The following is a 21,176-nucleotide window of genomic DNA, read 5'->3' on the forward strand; positions in this document are numbered from 1 at the left end:
CATCAATCATTTTTTTACCAGCCCACCTGCCACCCCAAAGCAGTCAACCTAGGTCAGGGATAGGCAACTGGAGGCCCGGGGGCCACATACGGCCCGCACCCTCACTTGAAGTGGCCCTCAGTACAACTACATACATTTGACCATGAAATCTTAAAAGTGCTGTGTAAAAATGCACAAAATTACTTCTTGCAATTAATGTTGGTCTGCTGTTCTTGCACTGAAAAAAATAAATCACAGTAAGTGGTTATTTTTTATTTGCTTTATACCTTTTGTATTCCTATTTATACTGTTATACATGCATTTGAGCTTGAAATATGTTAAGTTACTGCACTGTAAACATATTTAAAATTGCAGTTTCATCATCTCTCGTTAAGTGCACGGTCCTATATGTGGTCCTGTGGTAGTGTCCATGAAAAATTGTGGCCCCCTCCAGCATTTAAGTTGCCCATCCCTGTCCTAGGTGAAACACTGGATAATAATGAATAAAATGTGACTTTTAAGAGATGCATGATTCTCACAGGACAACAACGCTACAAACACATGTTGATCTTAATGAATGTGATGCATTGCTGTAGATTAAACTACCCAACAGTATGTAAAGGAGTTAAAACCTGTAACATCAGCAGTAACTAGAGTTGCCAACCTTCCCTTGAAAAACTAAATTGTCCCGTATTTAGAAACAAAAGTAACCATCCTGTATTGAGCTGAAAAGGGACGCACTTTGTCCCGTAATACTGTCAGAGTCAAAAAATAGTCAGTAGTCACTACATTCTTGAATGCAGTGGAATTTGAATGCCTTTTTACTGTAATAATTTGGAATCATGGAATACCAAAATCTTCCAAAATTACCATTCAATTGCATACATGCTGAATTTGTGTAATTAAAATCACATAAAGTCACGTGTGTGTGTGTGCTTGCGCGTGTGTGTGTGTGTGTGTGTGTGTGTGTGTGTGTGTGTGTGTGTGTGTGTGAAACGTGTATCTGAAAAAGTGTCCGCGCTTAGGCGCGCATTTGTGTGTGCGTGTGTGTGTAGTGAAAATCGCATAAAGTTACGTGTGTGTGTGTGTTTAAAATCACATAAAGTGTGTGTGTGTGTGTGTTCTAAAAAATCTGTTACATCTCCCTTTTTCAGAAATCTCTAGGGACCGAGCACTGGTCCCTACAGCTATTGCTGTATGGGAACAGTGCTCTGTGCGATTGCCCCGTGGCCCTAATAAGGAAAAAAAAAAAGAACTATATCGATATATGGAATATGGACTAATTCCATATCACGTTTATACGCCCAGCCCTAACTTCTGCATTGGCTTCACTTTTGAGATGTGGAGGTTGATGCTTGCTTGTAGCTACTCCAATTTTGGAATTGGTCTTAAAAGCACAACCTGGTTGCGACAAAATAATCCTAAAATGTCTTCAGTTTGTCATCATGGCACCTGCATTCTTTGACACGTGAGGTGTGTATGTGAATATGTGGGAGTGGGAGACATTTCTGAGTGAGTGTCTGAGTGGTCGGAAGGCTTTGCTATCACTAACAGGTGAGGAAGGCACACAGGAAATGAGATAAGTCAGAGATGTGTGTGTGTTTGTGTGTGTGTATGTCTCTAAAGGCAAGAGTGGCTCACACATTAACCAGCCAGACAACCTTATCTGTGATTTACAGTCCGACTCTTCAGCTGAACCAGGCGGGTAGTCAGGCCTCATTAGACTTCAGGTCTTAGATACTTATCACAGCAGTTCTCAGAGAGATAGCTCATAGGGGTTAAGTAGTCAGCCTGTAATTGTACCTCTTAAAAACACACTGCCTTCCAAAGTGACTGAAAATGACAGCCCCAGTTTGTAAATTTCTAGATCACCGACTGTAGGAAGAAGGTCAACACCTTGGTGTTTTTGCGATATTACTTTGGCCAAAGAATGACTCTAAATGGGGGAGTGATGGAGTTTGTTTCAGAAAACAAGTGGAGGGAGTAGGCATGGTTATACAATTTGTTGGGCAGAGAAAGACATGTAGAAGATTTCTTGCAATAACAGGGAGCGAGTCCTTGCTGCTGTTTTGACTGTGAGTAAACATGCTATTTACATTCTTGGCATTTAGCAGATAATGTTTTCCAGGGTGGCTTATAATTAGATGAGCAGGTGGGGGTTCAGTCTTTAACGCAGGACACATGACTGTGGGCACAAAAGCAGTGATGGTGGTTGAACCTGTGCCCTCTCTGCTATGTGATGGTCTGCAGCTGAATGGTGTTCTACACGTCAGCAGTCTTTGTCAGTTGTAAGATGTGTGAGTAGTTTGAGTTTATAAATGAAACAATGAAAATCTCGCCAACGAGCTAGTAAGATTTCCATAAATTGTCTTGTAAATTGTCTTGTGGGAACAAAAGCAGCAGCAATGTTTCCGGGTAAACCACGCAGAAGCATGCAATATTCTGCTTTGTGAATGCCAGCAGAGATGAATCATACTGTCAGGCAAGTGCAGCCATAAACCTTTAACTTTATATCATGCCAGCTCTACAGAACATAAAATGGGGCGTGTGTCCATAGTATATGTTTTTTATTATAGCAGTTTTCATGTATAACACGACCAAGTAAAAGCAAGAAAGCAAATCTATTGCATTAGCAGTAGTTAACCCCTTTAACATTGTGCCACCTTTTTTAGAGGGGTAGGGGACGGGATGTGTAGTGGTGGATAAAATTGTTGTGTAAACTGCTTAAGACCCCCCTTATTGTCAATATACCTAAGGAAGCCATACATCCTCTGAATGCTCACTGAATGGCCTCTAGTTTATGGTTGTAAAGTTTCATGAGGCTGTGATTATTATAGAGGTCACAAGAGGTCATTTTATACAGTGATGTTTCAAGAAATGCTCTCCCTGCAATAAAATGGCTACTATGTGGACTAACATCATCGCACATGAATAAAATTGGCCTCATTTAATCCACAAGAGTTTCAGTTTTCCAGTCATACAAATTATGCAATTCGAGACTGTTTAGGGACCCAGGATGCAGAAATAATATTTGTAGTGCATGAGAAAATGCATGGTTTGTGCCCCAAACTGCATAGGATAAGCCATAAAGTGGGCATTTATTTATTTTATTTATAGATCGCATATCATGCACAAGGCAGACTCAATGTGCTTCACAATGTATACACATAATTACAGTTAAAAAAAACAACAACAAAAAACACAGAAAAAACAAACAAAAATCGATTACAAATTAATTGAAGAGTGCAGGTAGACAAGCTATTCCATATTACATCACATATACACTTACTTACTCACACATGTGCATCCACTCCCACAACCACACATGCACACAATTCAACCAAATGCTGTAGAGAAAAGATAGGTTTTTAATCTGTTTTTATAAATGGCTACTGATGTGGCAAGTTTAACTGTGTCAGGCAGGGTGTTCCACTTTCGCGGGGCAAAAGTAAAGGGGAGACTCGTGGGTCCCCATTAGACTAATTTCCATTATATATTTCGAGGTCAAAGGTCAAGGGACCCCGATGAGAACGGCCCTGTCAGTGTTTCCCTTGCCAGTATTCACTTTGGAGGATTATTTTCGACACCAATGGATTTCTTAAGCCTTTTTTCTCATATTATACCAGCATTTTGATGTTAGCATTAAAGCTGAGTCTGCTACATCCTCTGAAAGGCTGGGCCCACCAGTGGGCCATCGCATCATTAAGGGGTTAATGATGGGAGAAAATCTTCGAGGTGCCATGGGATGTCTTGACAATTAGTTTGGGTGCTGAAGTGGAGCAAACTTTCACATTGTGCTGCCTATAGTCAGAAATCCAGCCAGAGGGATAAACATTAATTTAAACTGCATAATAAGTTTTTTAATTCATCATTAAAAGCAGCTTTGGTGAGAATTCACAAGAGTATGTGTGAAGGCCTAAAATCTAAGACAGCCTTACCTGGAGAGTGGAACCTAGTACAGTTGCAGCATGCGAGGGAAAGGCTACACTCACACATGCATATTTAAAAAGAGGGGGCTGGGTTCATAGCCTCCAGCTGTTCTTTTGATGTTGCTTAATAGTTGCCTGTTCCCCACTGAAGCGCCATGATTAGCAGGTCAATACCCCAGCAGGTCACTTTGTTAAGTACTTATTACCAGCAGAGAGCAGTCATACGGTGTGGCTGAAAGACATCCATTTGTGCACGTCACACAGCTTTAAAACTACTGGTTAGTTTTTCTGAATTAAGCTGAACACACAAGAGAATTTAAGTATTTTGCATTTTAGTTATTGTTATTATTAGATTTATCGTCAGTAGCTTTGAGTTCCTGTGCGTGTGCTTGTTTGCATGTTTGACAAAGGTTGCTGTGTGCAGCTGTGTTTCCTGCAGTCTCCAGCAGATGTTTCACATCTCTGTTTCTCCTCCTCCACCCCCTGCCAACACATTTGCCTCCAAAAGGGACTGACAATGATCTTATTCAGTTGATATTTCATGCTGCTCTCCACTCTGTCTTTTATTCAGATAACTCATACAATTCTTAGATCACAGATTGATTACAAGCATTCATAACTTAGGAGTTAAAAAAAAAAAAAACAGGATGATTTGATTTACTGACTTCAATTTCAGTAGCTTACAATGTTACTAATGATGAATGGATATTAATTTTGACCAAATGAGACTCTGGCTGTGGTGCCATCAAAAATCATGTTTGCAACTGTGCAAGACAGCCGGTTATTTTTTGTGATAGAGGTGATTTGCCGCCGCGCTTTAACAGTAGAAAAAACAATTTCTGCTTTTGCTTTTGTTCACAGTGAGAATGTTGAACTTACTTCCACATTATAACATTTTTCATTTACACGGAGTGCAAACTCAGAAATCCACGAAGGTACCAATCCGTTCAGTATCACCAAACCCTAATTTCCAATCTGGGCTGGGGATAAGAGATGAGTTTTTAATGGAGAGAATGTCATGCCTGCTGGCTTCCACCCATCTACAACTCATTTATGCCAGTGCCCCTGCTCTGCTTGTTAAAGCTGAGACTCTCCGTGCATAGCAAAACCTGCATCCCTCATGCTGCAAGTCAATGTATTTAGTCCCAGCTCTCTGAAGGTTACTGTGGGCTGTTTCTCTTCCTGTGGCCTCTGGGCTATGTGGTCGCCTTTGAACACATTTTTCCCCCTTCACATTGCTCAGCAGCAGCAGCAGCAGCTTGCCAAACAGGGACTTGCCAATCCCAAGGCCACTTTTTAGCCTCACTGCTGTCAACCTGCTGTGTGGAACAAGGCCCCGAGGCTAACACTTTATAAGAAAAGAAGGAAGCACCTTTAACCCTGACTGTTAAGCCCTCCTTGACACCGGCCTTCACTGGCTGTTCATGTTGGACCGGTCTGGTGAAAAGATTGCAACACTGGTCAGATTAAGTGGGATGAAATGTCCCATTATTCCTCCTTGGTGTCAACAAGCTGCAGTCCCCCAGTGGAAAACAGCTAATTTTAAACAATATCCCTATTTTCTGTTGCTTGTCCTCCTCCTCAGTCTGTCCTCAGATGACACTACATCATTGGCCACAGCAATCCAGCCTGAACATAGCCAATTGTCACTTTAGGAGAAAAAAAATCAGACAATAGCACAATATGCACAATAGACTCTGTATTTTCACATTGGAATTATTTGCACATTGGCAAGACACATCATATTGTCTAGTAGGACAATGCTGCTGAGAAAAAATGCACGCATAAATTGATTTTTAGGTTGTTTTTTTTGTTTTTAAAATCACTAATAATTTGTCATGTGTGAAGCCCCATCCCCTTAGTATATATATTTGATACATTTCTTGATCTTGGACGCCACATGTAGAGATTACAATGATGAGGGTGACAAATTTACCACTCAAAATTCTTAGTAAAAGTTGAAATGTAAAAAATTTACATAAAGAGTTTGAAAGTAGGCCGCTTTGTCCAGAACTTCGTACCGCTAGAAGATTCAGACAAAATAATTCATAATGTTCCTCAATCAGTTTTATTCCAACAACATGAACAGGAGATCAAATGAGCTATGCTCAATGGTGCATGAAAGCTAAAGAAATTTGGCTTCATGCAAAAAATTCCTGAATCTTCTATGGCTCTTCTGCACCTATAGCTGCATTTTCACTATAGTCGAATACCCGGAATTAGGCAGGTCTCCCTCGCCAAAACTCCCCTAATTTGAATGTGAGCCATCCCTAGTGGCCGTTTGACCGGCCACTTTTTGGCCCTCTTGAAAAGCAGGGCCATTTTTCTCCCCTGAAAAAAAGCCTGGTTTCTGATTAGATAGACCGCTAAGTGGAATGTGACGTAGTACTGGAAACCACAACAACACGTGCCATTTTTAAAAGCCCGCGAAGTAGCGAGAGGATTCGTCTCCTCTCCTCTTGTCTATTATCATCGCTGCCATGTGCATGAACACAGCGACAAGAAACATAGCAAGCTCTGCTCCTTCCATCTTGCTGTCTCCTTCCTTATTGTTTACGTTTGGCACCCGCACATCTCCCGTGTTAAATCAATCGCATATGTGACGTCACGGTCAAAACTGTCGCTAAACGATTACGCGACCATCGAAAACCAAACGTCACCTCGGGAGTCTCGTAAACCCCTCTGGGGACTTTTTTTGTAATGGAGACAAGCAGAGTGAGCGCCATTTAAGAGGGCGTGGCCTGAAGCTTTCCCAGCGGCCACTCTTTAACCTAATGGAAATGTGCCTTATGAGGCCAACAGAAAAAGCCCACAAGAAACTTCCTCCAACTGAACTTGCTACTTCCAGTTTAGCACTCCACTAACTTATTACTACTAAATTATTGAATTGTGGTGCTCTTCTATGCTTTTAAAATGGTATCAGACCAAATTAATCCAATTCTGAGATTGAAACAAGTCACTTTGTGCAATCAGAAAAATGTCTTTCCTAATGGAAGTCTATGGGAAATAGCCTATGGGGGCTAAGTATTTTTGAGCCCTATGGCATCACGTGGCAGACCTGGAAAATTGTTATTCGTTTTTGCCACTATGTCAAATGACTTCAAAGCCCAGCTCTCTTCTTGTGAGCTTACTTTAGAGGAGACAGATACACTGCTTAATCAATGTCTTGCACTTTTTCTCATGGTGTTGCAAAGAAAAAGACAGTCGTCCAATCTCTATAAATACTTAGCCAGTCCTTCTCAAGCCACATGCACACCAAAAGTCTCTGGTTTGGGTCTTTGCACCAAACTGGCACATTAAGCTGTGGACAGTTAATTGGTACACTAAATAACCACTGTTTAGTTCCCAGTGAACCCAATTATTTTAGCCCATAATTGCTGCAAAAGAAGACCAGTAGAAGAACTCCCAGTGGGGAAATGGGTCCTGGCATTGACCCTGATTATTGTTAAATGGATTCTTAAGTGTTAAAAAGCTGATTTAGCTGACAAAAAGCACTAATAAAGAAGCTGTTTATCATGTTGCCTCCTCCATTTGTTAAATAGTTTCATCGTCCTCCTCCTCCTCCTCCTCTGCGGCTGAACCTGACAGTGCTCGCTCACTGACTCGGCAGAAAGTCAAGCTGTTCCTCCATGTTTCAGCGCTGTCTGCTGCACCCTGTTTGTTTGTTAATGATGTGATGAGTAGCATTTGGAAAATCAATAAATCATTACCATATTAACTTTGAGGCATTTGTGTAATTGTTGTAAACAAGTGTGGTGCTGAGAAAAGTGGCAGCATCCACACTGAGTTTTGCACCGTGGTCCTGTTAAGATTTGGCACGCAGATATCCAATCTGTAACTAGATCCAGAGGTGAAGGATTGTAGTTTGCATCTAGTATCAGCATTGTTATTAAATGCATCTAAAGTGACCAACTCTGATTGGATTTCACTCTGATTTTATCTTCGGGAAACTGATAAACACAGACTTTTTTGCCCTCAGCTAGAGTAGAGGAGTTAGATTAGAATGAGTACTTTTGCCTTGTAGTTGCATACTTAATTATCAGAGTTGTTTTGTGGTTTCTCGTGCTATACATGTACTATTTAGGCAGTATTAAATAATGTACAGAATGCATTTGTATTTCTTTGTGCACAGTGGACATTTGCATCTCTGACTAGCTCCAAATGTGCCTCTGTAATTGCAATCGAAACGCATTAACTCATTTATCATGAGCTACATTATGTGCTCAAAATATATCCCAATTAGGAAAATTAGGTTCTTTCACATAGAGGTTCAAATTCTAATCAGAAAAAAATACTTTATAATGATAAAGAGAGATACTAGATCTTTTAGATAGTTTGAGAAATAAGGTGCAACACCACAGCACAGAAGTCAGATTCACTGCACATTTACTTCTTCTACTTTTTTATGACATTTATGCAAACTCACTTGGGAGCTCTCTAAATATCTGTTGCATTTTCTTGTTGCTCTTTTCTTCCTCTATCTTCCTCCCTCTTCTCTCTCTCTCTCTCTCTCTCTCTCCCTCTCTCTCTGCAGGGGCGGTGTGTTATCACGGTGCAGCTCGCTGATGAAGAGCTTGCTGCGGATGAGGAGGGTGTGGACTACTTCCTGCTCTTTGCTGGAAGCACACAGAGGCACCTGACCAGCACCCTAAGGAGCAGTCATGACACCTTGCAGGCACTATGTCCTGGTAAGCCACCCCACCCACAATGCCCTGCAGCTTCTCTGTTACATCTAAGGGACCTGTGGGAAGGCTGCTCCACCTACAGTATTTGATCCATATTAAATGTCCAATATTGATACTGTGAAAGTATAAAAAAAGCTCAATCCACAGAGAAGTGCACACTGCCCACGCTCAGAAACTGAACTTTTAACTTCCTGGCCGCTGCCAGGGTTTCCCCTCTCTTTATATGGTTTAGGCGCCGCCCTGAAGTGTTACCATATAGTGCACTATCTCCAAAGGTCCATATATGTGGAAGAGAGTGGTCATTTTCTACATGGAAGTCAAACTTATTTGGCTTCGTATGCCACCGAGCAGCTGTCATAGGAATGAACATGGCCTTGCCTTCAAACGTAATAAACTTATAGAGACAGGTACTACAACAGAACGTTTCAGACAGACACATATTCTAGTAGAAACCAAGTTTAAAAAAAAATACAAGGCTGAATTTGAAAATGAGCATAATATATCCACTTTAAAAAATGTCTGTGTTAATAGATAGCACAGACCTTGGTGCAGATACCCTTCAGATTACTGAAAACAGTATTAGTTAAAAAAAATTAAAATTATATATACACACACATATATATATATATATATATATATATATATATATATATATATATATATATATATATATATATAGTACAGGCCAAAAGTTTGGACACACCCATCTCATTCAATGCGTTTTTCTTTATTTTCATGACTATTTACATTGTAGATTCTCACTGAAGGCATCAAAACTACGAATAAACACATATGGAATTATGTACTTAACAAAAAACGTGTGAAATAACTGAAAACATGTCTTGTATTTTAGATTCCTCAAAGTAGCCACCCTTTGCTTACTAGAATATAAGACATGTTTTCAGTTATTTCACACTTTTTTGTTAAGTACATAATTCCACATGTGTTCATTAATAGTTTTGATGAATTTACAATGTCAATAGTCATGAAAATAAAGGAAAAACATTGAATGAGAAGGTGTGTCCAAACTTTTGGCCTGTACTTTATATATATATATATATATATATATATATATATATATATATATATATAATATCTCCATATCGGTTCTATTGCATCATATGCTATAGCCCAAATGAAAATTAAGCATACCATAATGTTACACACTGTTTCCAAACAAAATTATATTTAAGATGGGGATGGTATTTTCTTTTCTCATATCCCACAGAAAGCATAGCACAGTCAGAAGTTATTATAGCTATGGAAGAAAGTAATAAATGATTAATCATCCACCACCACTGTGCTCCCTTTTAAACTAATGTTGTGTGTTAGAGAGAGAGAAATCACCTCATTTGACTTTTTCTACAGCCTGGCTCATTCATCACTCCTCTTGGAGCACATCCCACTTGCAAAATTGAAAGTATTTAGCCAGAGCTAAAGTCAGAGAGTCCTTCTTTGAGGTGAATGAGCAACAACAGGCGGCACAAAAATCAAGGACCAAAGCTAGCTGTAGACAGAAAGTAAGTGGTAATAATACACAGTACTTGTTACCCTGTAGCAAATATTCCCAGTTGCAAAATGTTGGAAAAGACATCGATGGGAAAAATTACATAAAAGATATTGTTTTAGTCATTGCTTTTGTGTCTGTGTTCCAGACAGGAAATAGAAGGAGGAACATGTTAAACTGTGTTATCTTGTTAAGAGCTCGGCTGAATTACAGCCATCTGAGGGGGGCAGGAGGAGGTGTCACTCTCTACTAACAGATTAGCTCTGCTTCACTGCTCCTCCATCAGTACACACGCACCTCCGACAAACTCATCCTGTGACCAAGCAGAAGGTCGCAGGATTGAATTCCCATGTGGCCTGGGAAAGTGGCGGCAGGTACACCGAGTCACTACACTGCTTGTCCTGAGGTGCCTTTGAGCAAGAAATTTATACTGTAATATTTAAGTAGAGCAGGGGTGGCCAACCTGTGGCTCCAGAGCCTCATGTGGCTCTTTATGCCGCCTGCAGGGGCTCCCAGTGGCTGAGACAAAAAAAAATGATATACATATTTTTACATTAAAATGTTCATTTATCAGTGGTGTGGACCAAAAGCTATTTGTATTACTTAATTGTAAAAATGTATAGCCTTTTTACAGCATATTAAAAAAGTTTTGACATTTAAGTCAACTCAAATGTGTTTCATAGCTTACGAAAGTCTCTGGCCCGGCGCCTTAACCTTTAAGTTTTACCAAATTTGAGTTTAGTTTTGAGTTCCCCGAGATAGACTAGTTTTCAAAATCATATTAATAAATGCTCAATATGACTATTAATAATGTTGGTAGGCTAATTTAGACTTATTAGGCTGTTTAATTTTCATTTTAGGCTCAATATAAGGTTTGCGGCTCCATTACGCGATTTTCTCTTTTTTTTTTTTTTTGGCCAACAGTGGCTCTTTAGTTAGTAAAGGTTGCCCACCCCTGAAGTAGAGCTACAAAGTGACTAACTCACTGTTGTTTCCAGTGCATGGATCTGCTCAGCTCAACTCAGTTCAACTCACTTTTGGTACTGGGTCGTTTTCTCTGTGTCGTTTTTTTTCACGCTGGTAGGACTTTCAGGTGATTGCCATGGTTACGCTGTGTAAAAACAACCATGACATCCTCTTTATAGCACTTCTTTCTTTGGCAACCAAACTGTAAAACCAAAGGAATTTTGTCAACCAACCAAAATCAACCAAAAATCACAAATAAAAGTAATTTCACTCACATTTTAGAGGGATTTCTTAATGTAAAAATGACACAGGTAACATGTTTTATCCTTCTTTTGAACATGATCTAATTAATCCATGATATACAAGTAGAGCTGACCGATATGGGATTTTTGAGACTGATACCGTTACTGATTTTAGAGGGGAGAAACTCATTGTAACTGACGTCGATGGGCCGAAAATGTTTTCACCACTCTGCCAATGTACCCAGAGAGCTACTTCCTCAAAACATAAGACTTTATTAAAAAATATGTAACATTGCTATACATTATTACACATTATACGAACAATGTATCACATTGTCAGACAAGTCTATAAATTATAACTGTGAAAATAAAGAATAAATAGGAATAAAGCAAATAGCTAAATAAACATTGTTACTGATCAGTTTCAGTCATTTGCTATGGGAAATAATAATAATAATAATTTTTTATAATTCATTTTATTTAATAGGGCGCCTTTCAAGGCACTCAAGGTCGCCTTACAACATGGAAAAAAACAAAATAAACAATGCAGAACATCATACATATCATACAATCTAAACAAATCTAAATCTAAATCTAAACATTTACAAATACATTACAATAAAGGAGGGGAGTTTGTGCGGAGGATCAGATAGAGTGAGTGAGTCTGAACAGGTAAGTCTTGAGTATAGTCCATATAGTCCATGAGTATAGCGCAAATAGTCCATTTGCATTACATTTAATATTGTATGACAAAAGTTTTCATGAAACACTGGTAGCTCCAGATGACTGCTCATGCTGATTAGTTTTTAAAGAGTAGAGTGACATCCTGCATCCACAGGGTTTGACTTGGCATTTGAGGAAGTAAATTGATACAGACGGCCATGTGCCCTGTAAATTAGAAGCAGAGATGCCAGCACTGCATGCATTTACACAGCATTCATTAGAGCCTTTAATCCCTGTGTGCTGTGTTTTGACACTGACCCTGTATGTGGACTACAGTCCTCTGTTCTGTTTTGTTGTTGTGACAACTGAGAGCTCATTTGCATAAATTTTCATTTATCTGATAACACGTTGTGTTGTTCATTTGTCGCTGGGTCGAGTTTGATTTGTGACTGCTGAATGGGTATTAATGAGATAAATTAGAACACAATAAAATCATATTCAGATTTATTGATATTAATTAGATATGATTGAAGTCAGCTGTGCAAATCGGCACTGCGCTGTAGCCGATTATTGTTAATAAGCGGCTCTTATTGTTTATTTAAAGCATCCACATTAAATGATTCCATGGCAATCAACTAGAATTGCTGGCATTCACACCTGTCATACAATATGTAACACATTACATAATGAACATTAATTGTACACAAAATTACGTTAAAGTACAATTCAAAGCCAGTTTAGGTGGAATACCAATTAAAATCAATATATAGATACTTTTTTTTCAATTAGCAACACATTGCTCATATATACATTTCTACAGCAGTGTTGCCAACTTGGCAGCTGTCTCTGTATATTTAGCAAGTTAGCCGACCCTCTTAGGAGCTTTATTTCTAAAAGCAACTAGCGACAATTTTAACAACTTATTCCACAAGGGAAATGGAGAGAAATATGTTATTTTGTGATACATTCCCATGCATGATGCTCAGAGTAATCACAGTCCAGGGCTCCTCTGCCAACAGCACGGGATCTCTCCCTCTCCTCCGTGGATGTATTATAAAGATGGCACCCTTCCTCTTGCACCGCGCAGGGAGACAGCCAGTCACACTGTCACTTATGCAAATGATGCACAATGACTTAACCAATATGCATACAAGTGTATGATGTCATCTGTTGACTTTTGTGCCAGCTGCTTTCATTGGAAGAGTTTTGGCAACACTGATCTGCAGGCAATCTAGTTTTTCTTGTGGAGCTGGTTAAAGCGCAGTGTGAAATTTTTTTCTGCAGGGACATTAACATATTATTGTCACAAAAAAAGTCTCCTCTGTTACACAAGTAGCACTTACAGCATACACTTTAGCTACTTAACCGTAAAATGGAATTGAAATGAATGATTAACCTTATGGTGAATCCAATCCAATCCAATCCCCTTTATTTATATAGCACAATTTTAGCAAACACAAGGTTTCCAAAGTGCTGCACAAACAATAAATACATAACACAATACAAAGAGATGTAGTAAACAATAGAACAGTAGATGCAATAAGATAAAATAAATTAAAAATGGGATAAAAATAAATGAAATAAAATGTAAAATGTACTGGCCGCATGGTGAAAAACACAAGCTCGGTCAAGCATATATTTTGACCGGTCACAGCAGGAAAGCAGTTTAATTTTTTAACTCTCGTCGGTGTCATTAGTTAAGAAGTGAGATAGCTCACTGATGACGAGTCAGTTCCGGTTTCTGTCACATGGGTGTCACCGCTGCCCCGCACCTGCTGTCACACAGCTTCATTATGTGAGATCTGGCAACACAGACATCGTCAAACAAACGTTTGTGAACGGCCTTACTCATTTTTCTGATGCTAAATGTGACTTTTAGCTGTGTAAATATCTGATGTTATAAGAAAATATAAATACTTTATGCTTGATGTTCACAACACAAGCAGGGTGAGAGGCAGCCGTGCCACTGAGGAGACAGGAAGTTTATACTGTTTCATATGATTGGAGCAGCTTGTATTGCATCATCTTGGCTATTTTCCTGTGCTGTGATCCTTCTTCTGTCTTCTCACCCTGTCCTTCTGTGTCCCTCTTTGCGTTGTCTTGTAGCTCACGACTGTTGCGAGGTGGTCTTGGTCACCTTGTGCTCAGCCAGCAGGGGCCCCCGTGAGTCGCCCGAGGACCTGAAGCCCTGTCTGGGTCGTGTGGCTCCATTGGCGGAGCATAGATTCAGCTTTGTGCAGGATTTGGCTTTTGACATGGCCCAGTTCCTGGTGAGTAACAAAACGAGTCACTTCCAAGTGAGCAGTAAAATAGCCACAAAGACGCAGGCTTGTCACACAGCAGGAAAAGAAAGTGGTTACCATTGGTGACAAGTGATACAGCAATGTGGGCAAAGTGACAGTAAGACAAAAGATTGCCATGTTATTGTTTCCTCCCTGACAAGGCGTGATGTCTCACAGTCCTTGGTATTCAATTAATGAGTTCTTTTCAGCACAATTCATCATCCCATAGAAATTTAATATAGAATGTGCTTTTCCAAGGAGGAGGACAAGATAATGTAACTGTCTTGGGCTCTCAAACTTCCCTTTTTTTCATCTGAATGTGATTTGTTTTTGTCAATACAGCGCAGCCCCAAATTGAGCTCAGTGCTGATAGATGCACGTGGATGTGTCTTCCTGCATTTACATCTTACATTTCAGGCATGCGGTTAATGCTCTTAGGCTGAGCGTCTTAAAGCGAGTGCTTCCTGTAGACTAAGCTTCCACTGTAAAACTTGACTCATCGTTGTAATCACTCTCCACACAGGTGAGTACGGCGGGCCGGGCTGACGGCCTCGATGGGGTGCTGCTGCTGGATGAGTGTCAGATTCCCCTGCAGGAGTGTGAACGTCTGGATGAGAGCCTGGCGCTGGCCCTCCACCATCTCATGCTGCCTCCAGGATGGAGCTTACTGGGGAACAAACTAACCAACAGCACTGGTGAGACTGGAGGGCAGGGGACTGTCTGCATGTAATTTCCTGACAATAAAATGTCCAAGAGTCAGACAGAATGTCTCTGTACTGATGCAGAAACATACTTACAATGTGTAGTTGTACAGAACATAATGACACACATGGCACCTGTGTTTGTGTGTTTGTCTTTTTGTCACATGAATATATATTTCACAGTGTGGGCAGATGTCAATAAAACTAGGAAGATTGATTACGCTCTACATTATGTTGCAGCATTTTTTAATCTTGGCCTGAGACATTGTAACTAAATGGTGCAGGGGGTGCAATTTGACTGAAACATACAGTTTACATACAGTACACACATCCTGTGTGTGTCTGTGTGTCTGTGTGTCTGTGTGTCTGTGTGTGTGTGTGTGTGTGTGTGTGTGTGTGTGTGTGTCCTACTGCTAATTAATAGAAGTGACTCAAGCACCAACGGGGAACTAAACATCTTTTACACTGAGATTAAAGCTGGGGTAGGAAGTTTTCTCTCTCCCACAGGACGAGGCCAAGTACTAGTTATTCATTTCAACTATCATGGTTGTTATTCTGATGCTGTTATATATCAGCAATTCTTTGAATATTGTTGTCCTGTTTTCATTGTGGCCTTGTAAAGCCCTTTATATATAAAACACATGTAGATATCGGCAGACTATCTTTTTGAGAAGTCTAAAAGTGAAGCCAACAGGAGGTACACAAGTCTATTTTTCTCTAAGACTACTTGAAAATACACTGAAAGGTTATTATGTAATTATTGCCCAGTGACACCAGAGAAGAAAAACTGTCTACCCCAGCTTTAAGGTAGGCCTCTACAGTCTGGATGTGAAAGTGCTGTGTAAAGTCAGTTAGCTAACTTAATGCAGCAGGAATTAATTAATGGCTTATGATTTGAATCATTAAACTCCTAGATTTGCTTAATATTATCAGAAGAAATGCATAATTTGCTTAAAATCAGAAACACATGATACTGTAAAAGCTGAATTTCTGCCAGTGTAACAGAAGTTACCAAGAGCGATGCTGCGTCGCGGCTCACCATTGGCCCGGACTATGCAGATTGCTTGGTTTTTTGGTTCCTAGCTGGTCTTTAGTTGGCGAGTTGCCCGGAATGCAATGGAAACATGAGGATTTAATCGAGATTTATGAAAGTAAAATTGATTTCATGGTCAGAGGCTTGTGGCTTCTACTTTACTTTTTTCTCTTAAAGTCTAAGTCTGTTGTTGGAGTAGCTGATAATTGTACAACTCAGAAAGCATGTCGAGCTGTCTGTTAAAACTGGACTAAAATTCATTGAAAAAAAGTTTTTCAGTTTATATACTGTATTCTACTGACAGTTGTTGACTATATTTTTAATGTAACCAGTTTTATAGGATTTCCTGGACCGATTTCTTGGCAAAGACACTTAAAATGAAATCTTTTATCCACATTTCAGTGTTAGAAGCAGATTTACAGTAGTGGTGCCACTACAGTGATGGTGACATGTAGCGGTTGTCTTCTTCTACCAACAACTTGAATTAATTTCTTTCATTTTAATTCAAACATCCAGAAACATCTGAAATGAAGGGGAACCTAAACTGATGATATATTTGATTTGATTGATTGTATTAACTGATTAATATAACTGTAAAGCTGTTTGAGGCAAATATGTGATTTGTGATTCTGGGCTATATACACTATTGGTCAAAAGTTTTAGAACACACCAACTTTTCCAGAATTTAATTGAAAATTATGCAGTTTAATGTCTCAGTGTACTCTGAAATTAATGCACATTTGCAACATTTAAAATTCTTTATTGAGCATGATAGTGTTTTGAAAGTAAAAAAAAGATTCAAAATCACATTTTATGTTGGACTAAAGGACTAAAAAAAGACACAAAATGACCAAAAAAAGACACAAAATGACAAAAAAAGACACCAAAAGACACAAAATGACTAAAAAAAGACACAAAATGACCAAAAAAAGACACAAAATGACTTTCAAAGACATGAAAAGAATTCAAAAATGGACAAAATAGCCCAAGACTCCATAGAGTTAAGTTGTTAACCCATGTCTTGTTCCCTGAAAAAGGCCTACTTGTATAATTCTGAAATGTACATTATTTTTCAGTTTTGGTTAAGCTTACCTTTTTTTATTTACCTCTGGCAGTTCACCACTTACCTTTGTACCCTTTCAAGCTGTTCATTTGACTTGAACTGCTTGAATTTCAATAAAAAACTGGAAAAATTGGGGTGTTCTAAAACTTTTGACCGGTAGTGTATATAAAATTTAATTCAATTGATTGCACTGCAGTAGTCAGTAATGAGAGCATGTGAAAAAGAAATTAATGGATGTAATGTCAACTCATAGTTAAACAATACATGCAGAGCCCAGAGTGACTATATATCACAGTGTGAATAAAATGCCGTAAGCACAGTTACTGGTGAATATAATTGAACATAGTACGGCCGGATCACACCTGATGTATCAGTATGGTGCAATCCTTGGCTATAAATCAAAATGTAGCTTTTGAGAAGCTGTAACCTGCATATCTCTGTATTTTTACCCGATAAATGCTAAATGATAGATTCCAGTGTAATCTTTTATGAAGCACTGCTTGACACTCAGTGGAAATAATAGACGGTGCAATGACAAACAGAAGGCTGATGTCAGTTTGGTGTTAAATTGGTAGCTTATATTAACAGACAGACGTGACAACATGTCTCCATATGGACTCTGTGTGACTACGGTATTTGTGTGATCAAACAGGCTGGGGTATCTCAGTGCTGCAGCCCCACCAGACAGCAGTTTGGCTTGTGAGAAATTGCTTTGTCAGAGCAAACAAACATACATTTTTATTAAAATTAAAGTGGCAATTTTCTCCAGCCATTGACTCTGATGACTTTAATCAGTTAAAGGAAGCCAGACGAGCTGATGTGGATGATAAACTGTGCGAGGTAATTGCTCTCTGTGAAGCAGCATAAACAAGACTTTTGGGAGTAGTTAGAGCACTGCCTCTGCCTCTGGCTATTGTTAAGATAATAGCTTATGGTTTAACTTGGACTTGGATATTAGATCGAACCAGCAGTACCAGCAGGATTTCAAGCAGAAATACTCAGTAAGTGTATAGTGGAGATTGAAAGCCCACACGCTCCTTGTGTTTTAAAATGTTTTATTCATTATTTGCTCGGAGCCTGAAAAGAAAAGTCCTCAAATCAAATTTTCGCTAATGACCTCCCTGCCGATGAGATAAGATCAGCTTGTTACTGCTGTGAAAAGCATCACAGCTTTTTAGAGATGGACACACACACGCGTACACACACACAAACAGAGGCTCCTTTGCATTGAAGTCAGTTGTCATGTTGTTGATGTGGAAGGCGGCTTCCTGCTGCGGTGAGTGATGTGTGCTCTAATAGGCTCTGCTTCACAATATGTCACCGCTTCAATACAAGACGCTCAGCTGCGGTGAACTGCGGGGAGGGAAGAGGAGTGTAACGCTGCTCTCCATTTATCAGATCTGTCGGATGATTGATAGCGGCAGACTATAGGTGGAGGTGACGGTGGTTTATCTCAGTCATCCTTCACGCTGTGGACACGCAGCAGTCACTGATCTCACCACAGCCGGCCATTTATTGTCCTCGAGGGAAAATCACTTCACCTGGAAGGACTGTGCATGTCAATGAAAACGGTGAACAACACCTAGCTAATTTACTGGTGTTCAACAGTTGGCAGCATCCCGTGTAAAGTCATCTGTAGCCTGTAGTTTGTCAGTCAATGCCATGACAGCAAATGACTGAGTGATCTGCAGTCTGAACAAATACAAACGGCAAAATCACCTCAACTTATTTTTCTGAATTACTTGAAATATAGAGTGCACTCAGCTTTTAGGTTTGAAATACAGGACCTGATCTAAAATGCATGGTGCAAGTGCATTAAGGGTGTGGCGTATAATCTCACAGCAAGAGGGTCGTGGGTTAGGATCCGGCTTGCGGCTCTTCTGTGTGGAGTTTGCATGTTCATCTTGTGTGTCCGGGTCCGCTTAGGTTTAATTGGCAGTGGCGGTTCTACACAGGGACCTACAGGGGCCACTGCCCCTGTGAAGAAGCCTTTGGCCCCTGCTGTGGCCCCTGTGTCAAATTAATAATAAAATGATACATTTATAACAATGAACAACGGAACAATTCTTACCTATTTTTTGTTCAAACAATATCTCATTGTACACAAAAGGAACCCAAATGTGTACATTGTATAATAGTTTAATTGTGCAATAAAAGCTAAATATAAAGATAATTCTCACTGTACTGCACTTTCAAAATAAAAAGTAATTGTGCACAAAAATGAGAAATGTCATTGTCGTACAAAAATAACTGTTAATGTCGGTAAGTCTCAGTGTTTCAATCAATGTAGTTCTTCCAAATATGAGACTTTTAGCTAAAATAAAGGTTTTGATGCTTAAATATCATTTTTGACGATTTTTAATGTGCCCCTCTGATTAAACAATGGCCCCTCCTTGGCCCCCACAGTAAAATTGGTCTAGAACCACCACTGTTAATTGGTAACTCTACATTGATCGTAGGAGTGAATGTGAGCATGAATGTTGTGTGTCTGCCCTGCAATAGACTGGAAACCTGTCCACGGTGTACCCTACCTCTCACCCAGTGACCACTGGGATTTGCTCCCCCACGACCCAAGTTTGGAGGAACGGTTTAGGTTTTACAACAGTCTCTCTGTTTGAACAAACATCACGATGAAGTGTAGTGGTAGCAAATCATCTGATGTCAAAATCATGTCAGAGAAGAGATGAGAAGCTTTGTTTTGAAACAAAATTTTGAACCGAGCCATGTTGGTTTTGAAAAAGCTGACTCTTCAGAATGAAACAGATCACTTTTGCGGATGCAAAGTAATGCGGGCAGAGGAGTTGTCTTTAGTCTCTTAATTAATCACAGGTTTGTTTGGGTGTAACATGAATTAAACCAACCAGAGTGTCATCTCCTGCTCTCTTTAAAAGCCAGGTGGACTGGCACCTGGCACATTGCTATTCAAATTTCAGATTTAATAAACTGGAAAAACAAACCCACGGACCTAGCTGCTATCTTAGCTACGATTAGAATTTGCTTCTTTTCCCCGTGTTTATTAATTTTGAATTTAATATCTTTAAAACTTCAATGTGGGCTTTAGAAAGCTTTTTCTGACAATTTTAGAACCATTTCTCAATTAAAGTCCCCCTCCACTCAAAGGTTTGTTTTTTATGTTATAGTGGACATTTGTGCCCTGATTGCCTGAACTTGACCATACTGTCTTGTATTTGTGAAAAGTAGAGAAGTGTTTTCACATTCCGCTAATAAAGGGGGAGATGTCTGTTTAAGTGAAGATTTTAGGGAATTGCACAAACACTGGGCATGCTAGATTAGATGTGTCACTGCTTTGAAGAAGCCAATCATAAGCTGTAAAAGGAACCTGAAACCTCCAGAGCAGAGCAGACTTGTCAGTACAGAGCAAAAACACACTGTAACATCATAGCAGATATTACTGTACGTTTCACGACCACTAATGCTGTCAGCCACTGCCAGTTACAAGCTAACAAAACAAAATGAACATGCTAACTACACTTACCATTCTAATACGTCTGCTAGCGGCTGATTTTGGTGCATAACAGACTCCTCATCTGAGTCTGGAGGCTCACTGATGATCCCAGAATTTCTCACTGAGGGAGGGGGAACAGATGTGCACCCAGCCCCTTTTGACAGTTTTTTTCTTCTTCACTTTTTATGGGGAAAACCATGTTAAGAACAGTATTTATCATAACAGAACATTTTTACATTCTTTAACCCATAAGAGCCCGGACCTATTTATCCTTGAAGGAAAATTATGGGGGATCTACCACAGACCAAGTGGACCACATAAAACACATTTATGATGGTTTGAAAAAAAAAAAAAAACCCTAAATGTCAAAGATCTGTGATATCATAGCATATGATATCACATAACATAACATAACATATGATGACATAAACGTTACATTGGGAGTTTATGGAATTTATGTTTATGATATTTCTTATTTTAAAATAAATAAACTAGACACCTTTTCTGCTTACAGAAGCACAAATTTGCCTTTTTCTGATGTATACGTCACAGCTATATTTTTGTTACTTGTTTTATATTAATTTGTTCAGGAAATATGGTCAAAACAGGTTAAATGCAATACAGGACATTAACAGATTAGACTTGTTAAATGGGTTTTAA

General features: G+C 39.4%; 1 protein-coding gene across 7 annotated transcripts in view; it reads left to right on the plus strand.

The window, feature by feature from the left end:
* Nucleotides 1-21,176, plus strand: part of LOC131985749 (A-kinase anchor protein 13) — a 150,411-nt gene that overhangs the window by 25,125 nt on the left and 104,110 nt on the right. For all 7 annotated transcript variants that reach the window (XM_059350857.1, XM_059350855.1, XM_059350859.1 and 4 more), the window contains exons 3-5: nucleotides 8,443-8,596; nucleotides 14,078-14,241; nucleotides 14,777-14,948. In XM_059350857.1, the coding sequence (XP_059206840.1) occupies nucleotides 8,443-8,596; nucleotides 14,078-14,241; nucleotides 14,777-14,948 (490 nt within the window). The remainder of the gene's footprint in view (nucleotides 1-8,442; nucleotides 8,597-14,077; nucleotides 14,242-14,776; nucleotides 14,949-21,176) is intronic.

This window comes from Centropristis striata, chromosome 2 (genome assembly GCF_030273125.1).
Source record: "Centropristis striata isolate RG_2023a ecotype Rhode Island chromosome 2, C.striata_1.0, whole genome shotgun sequence".
NCBI lineage: Eukaryota > Metazoa > Chordata > Actinopteri > Perciformes > Serranidae > Centropristis > Centropristis striata.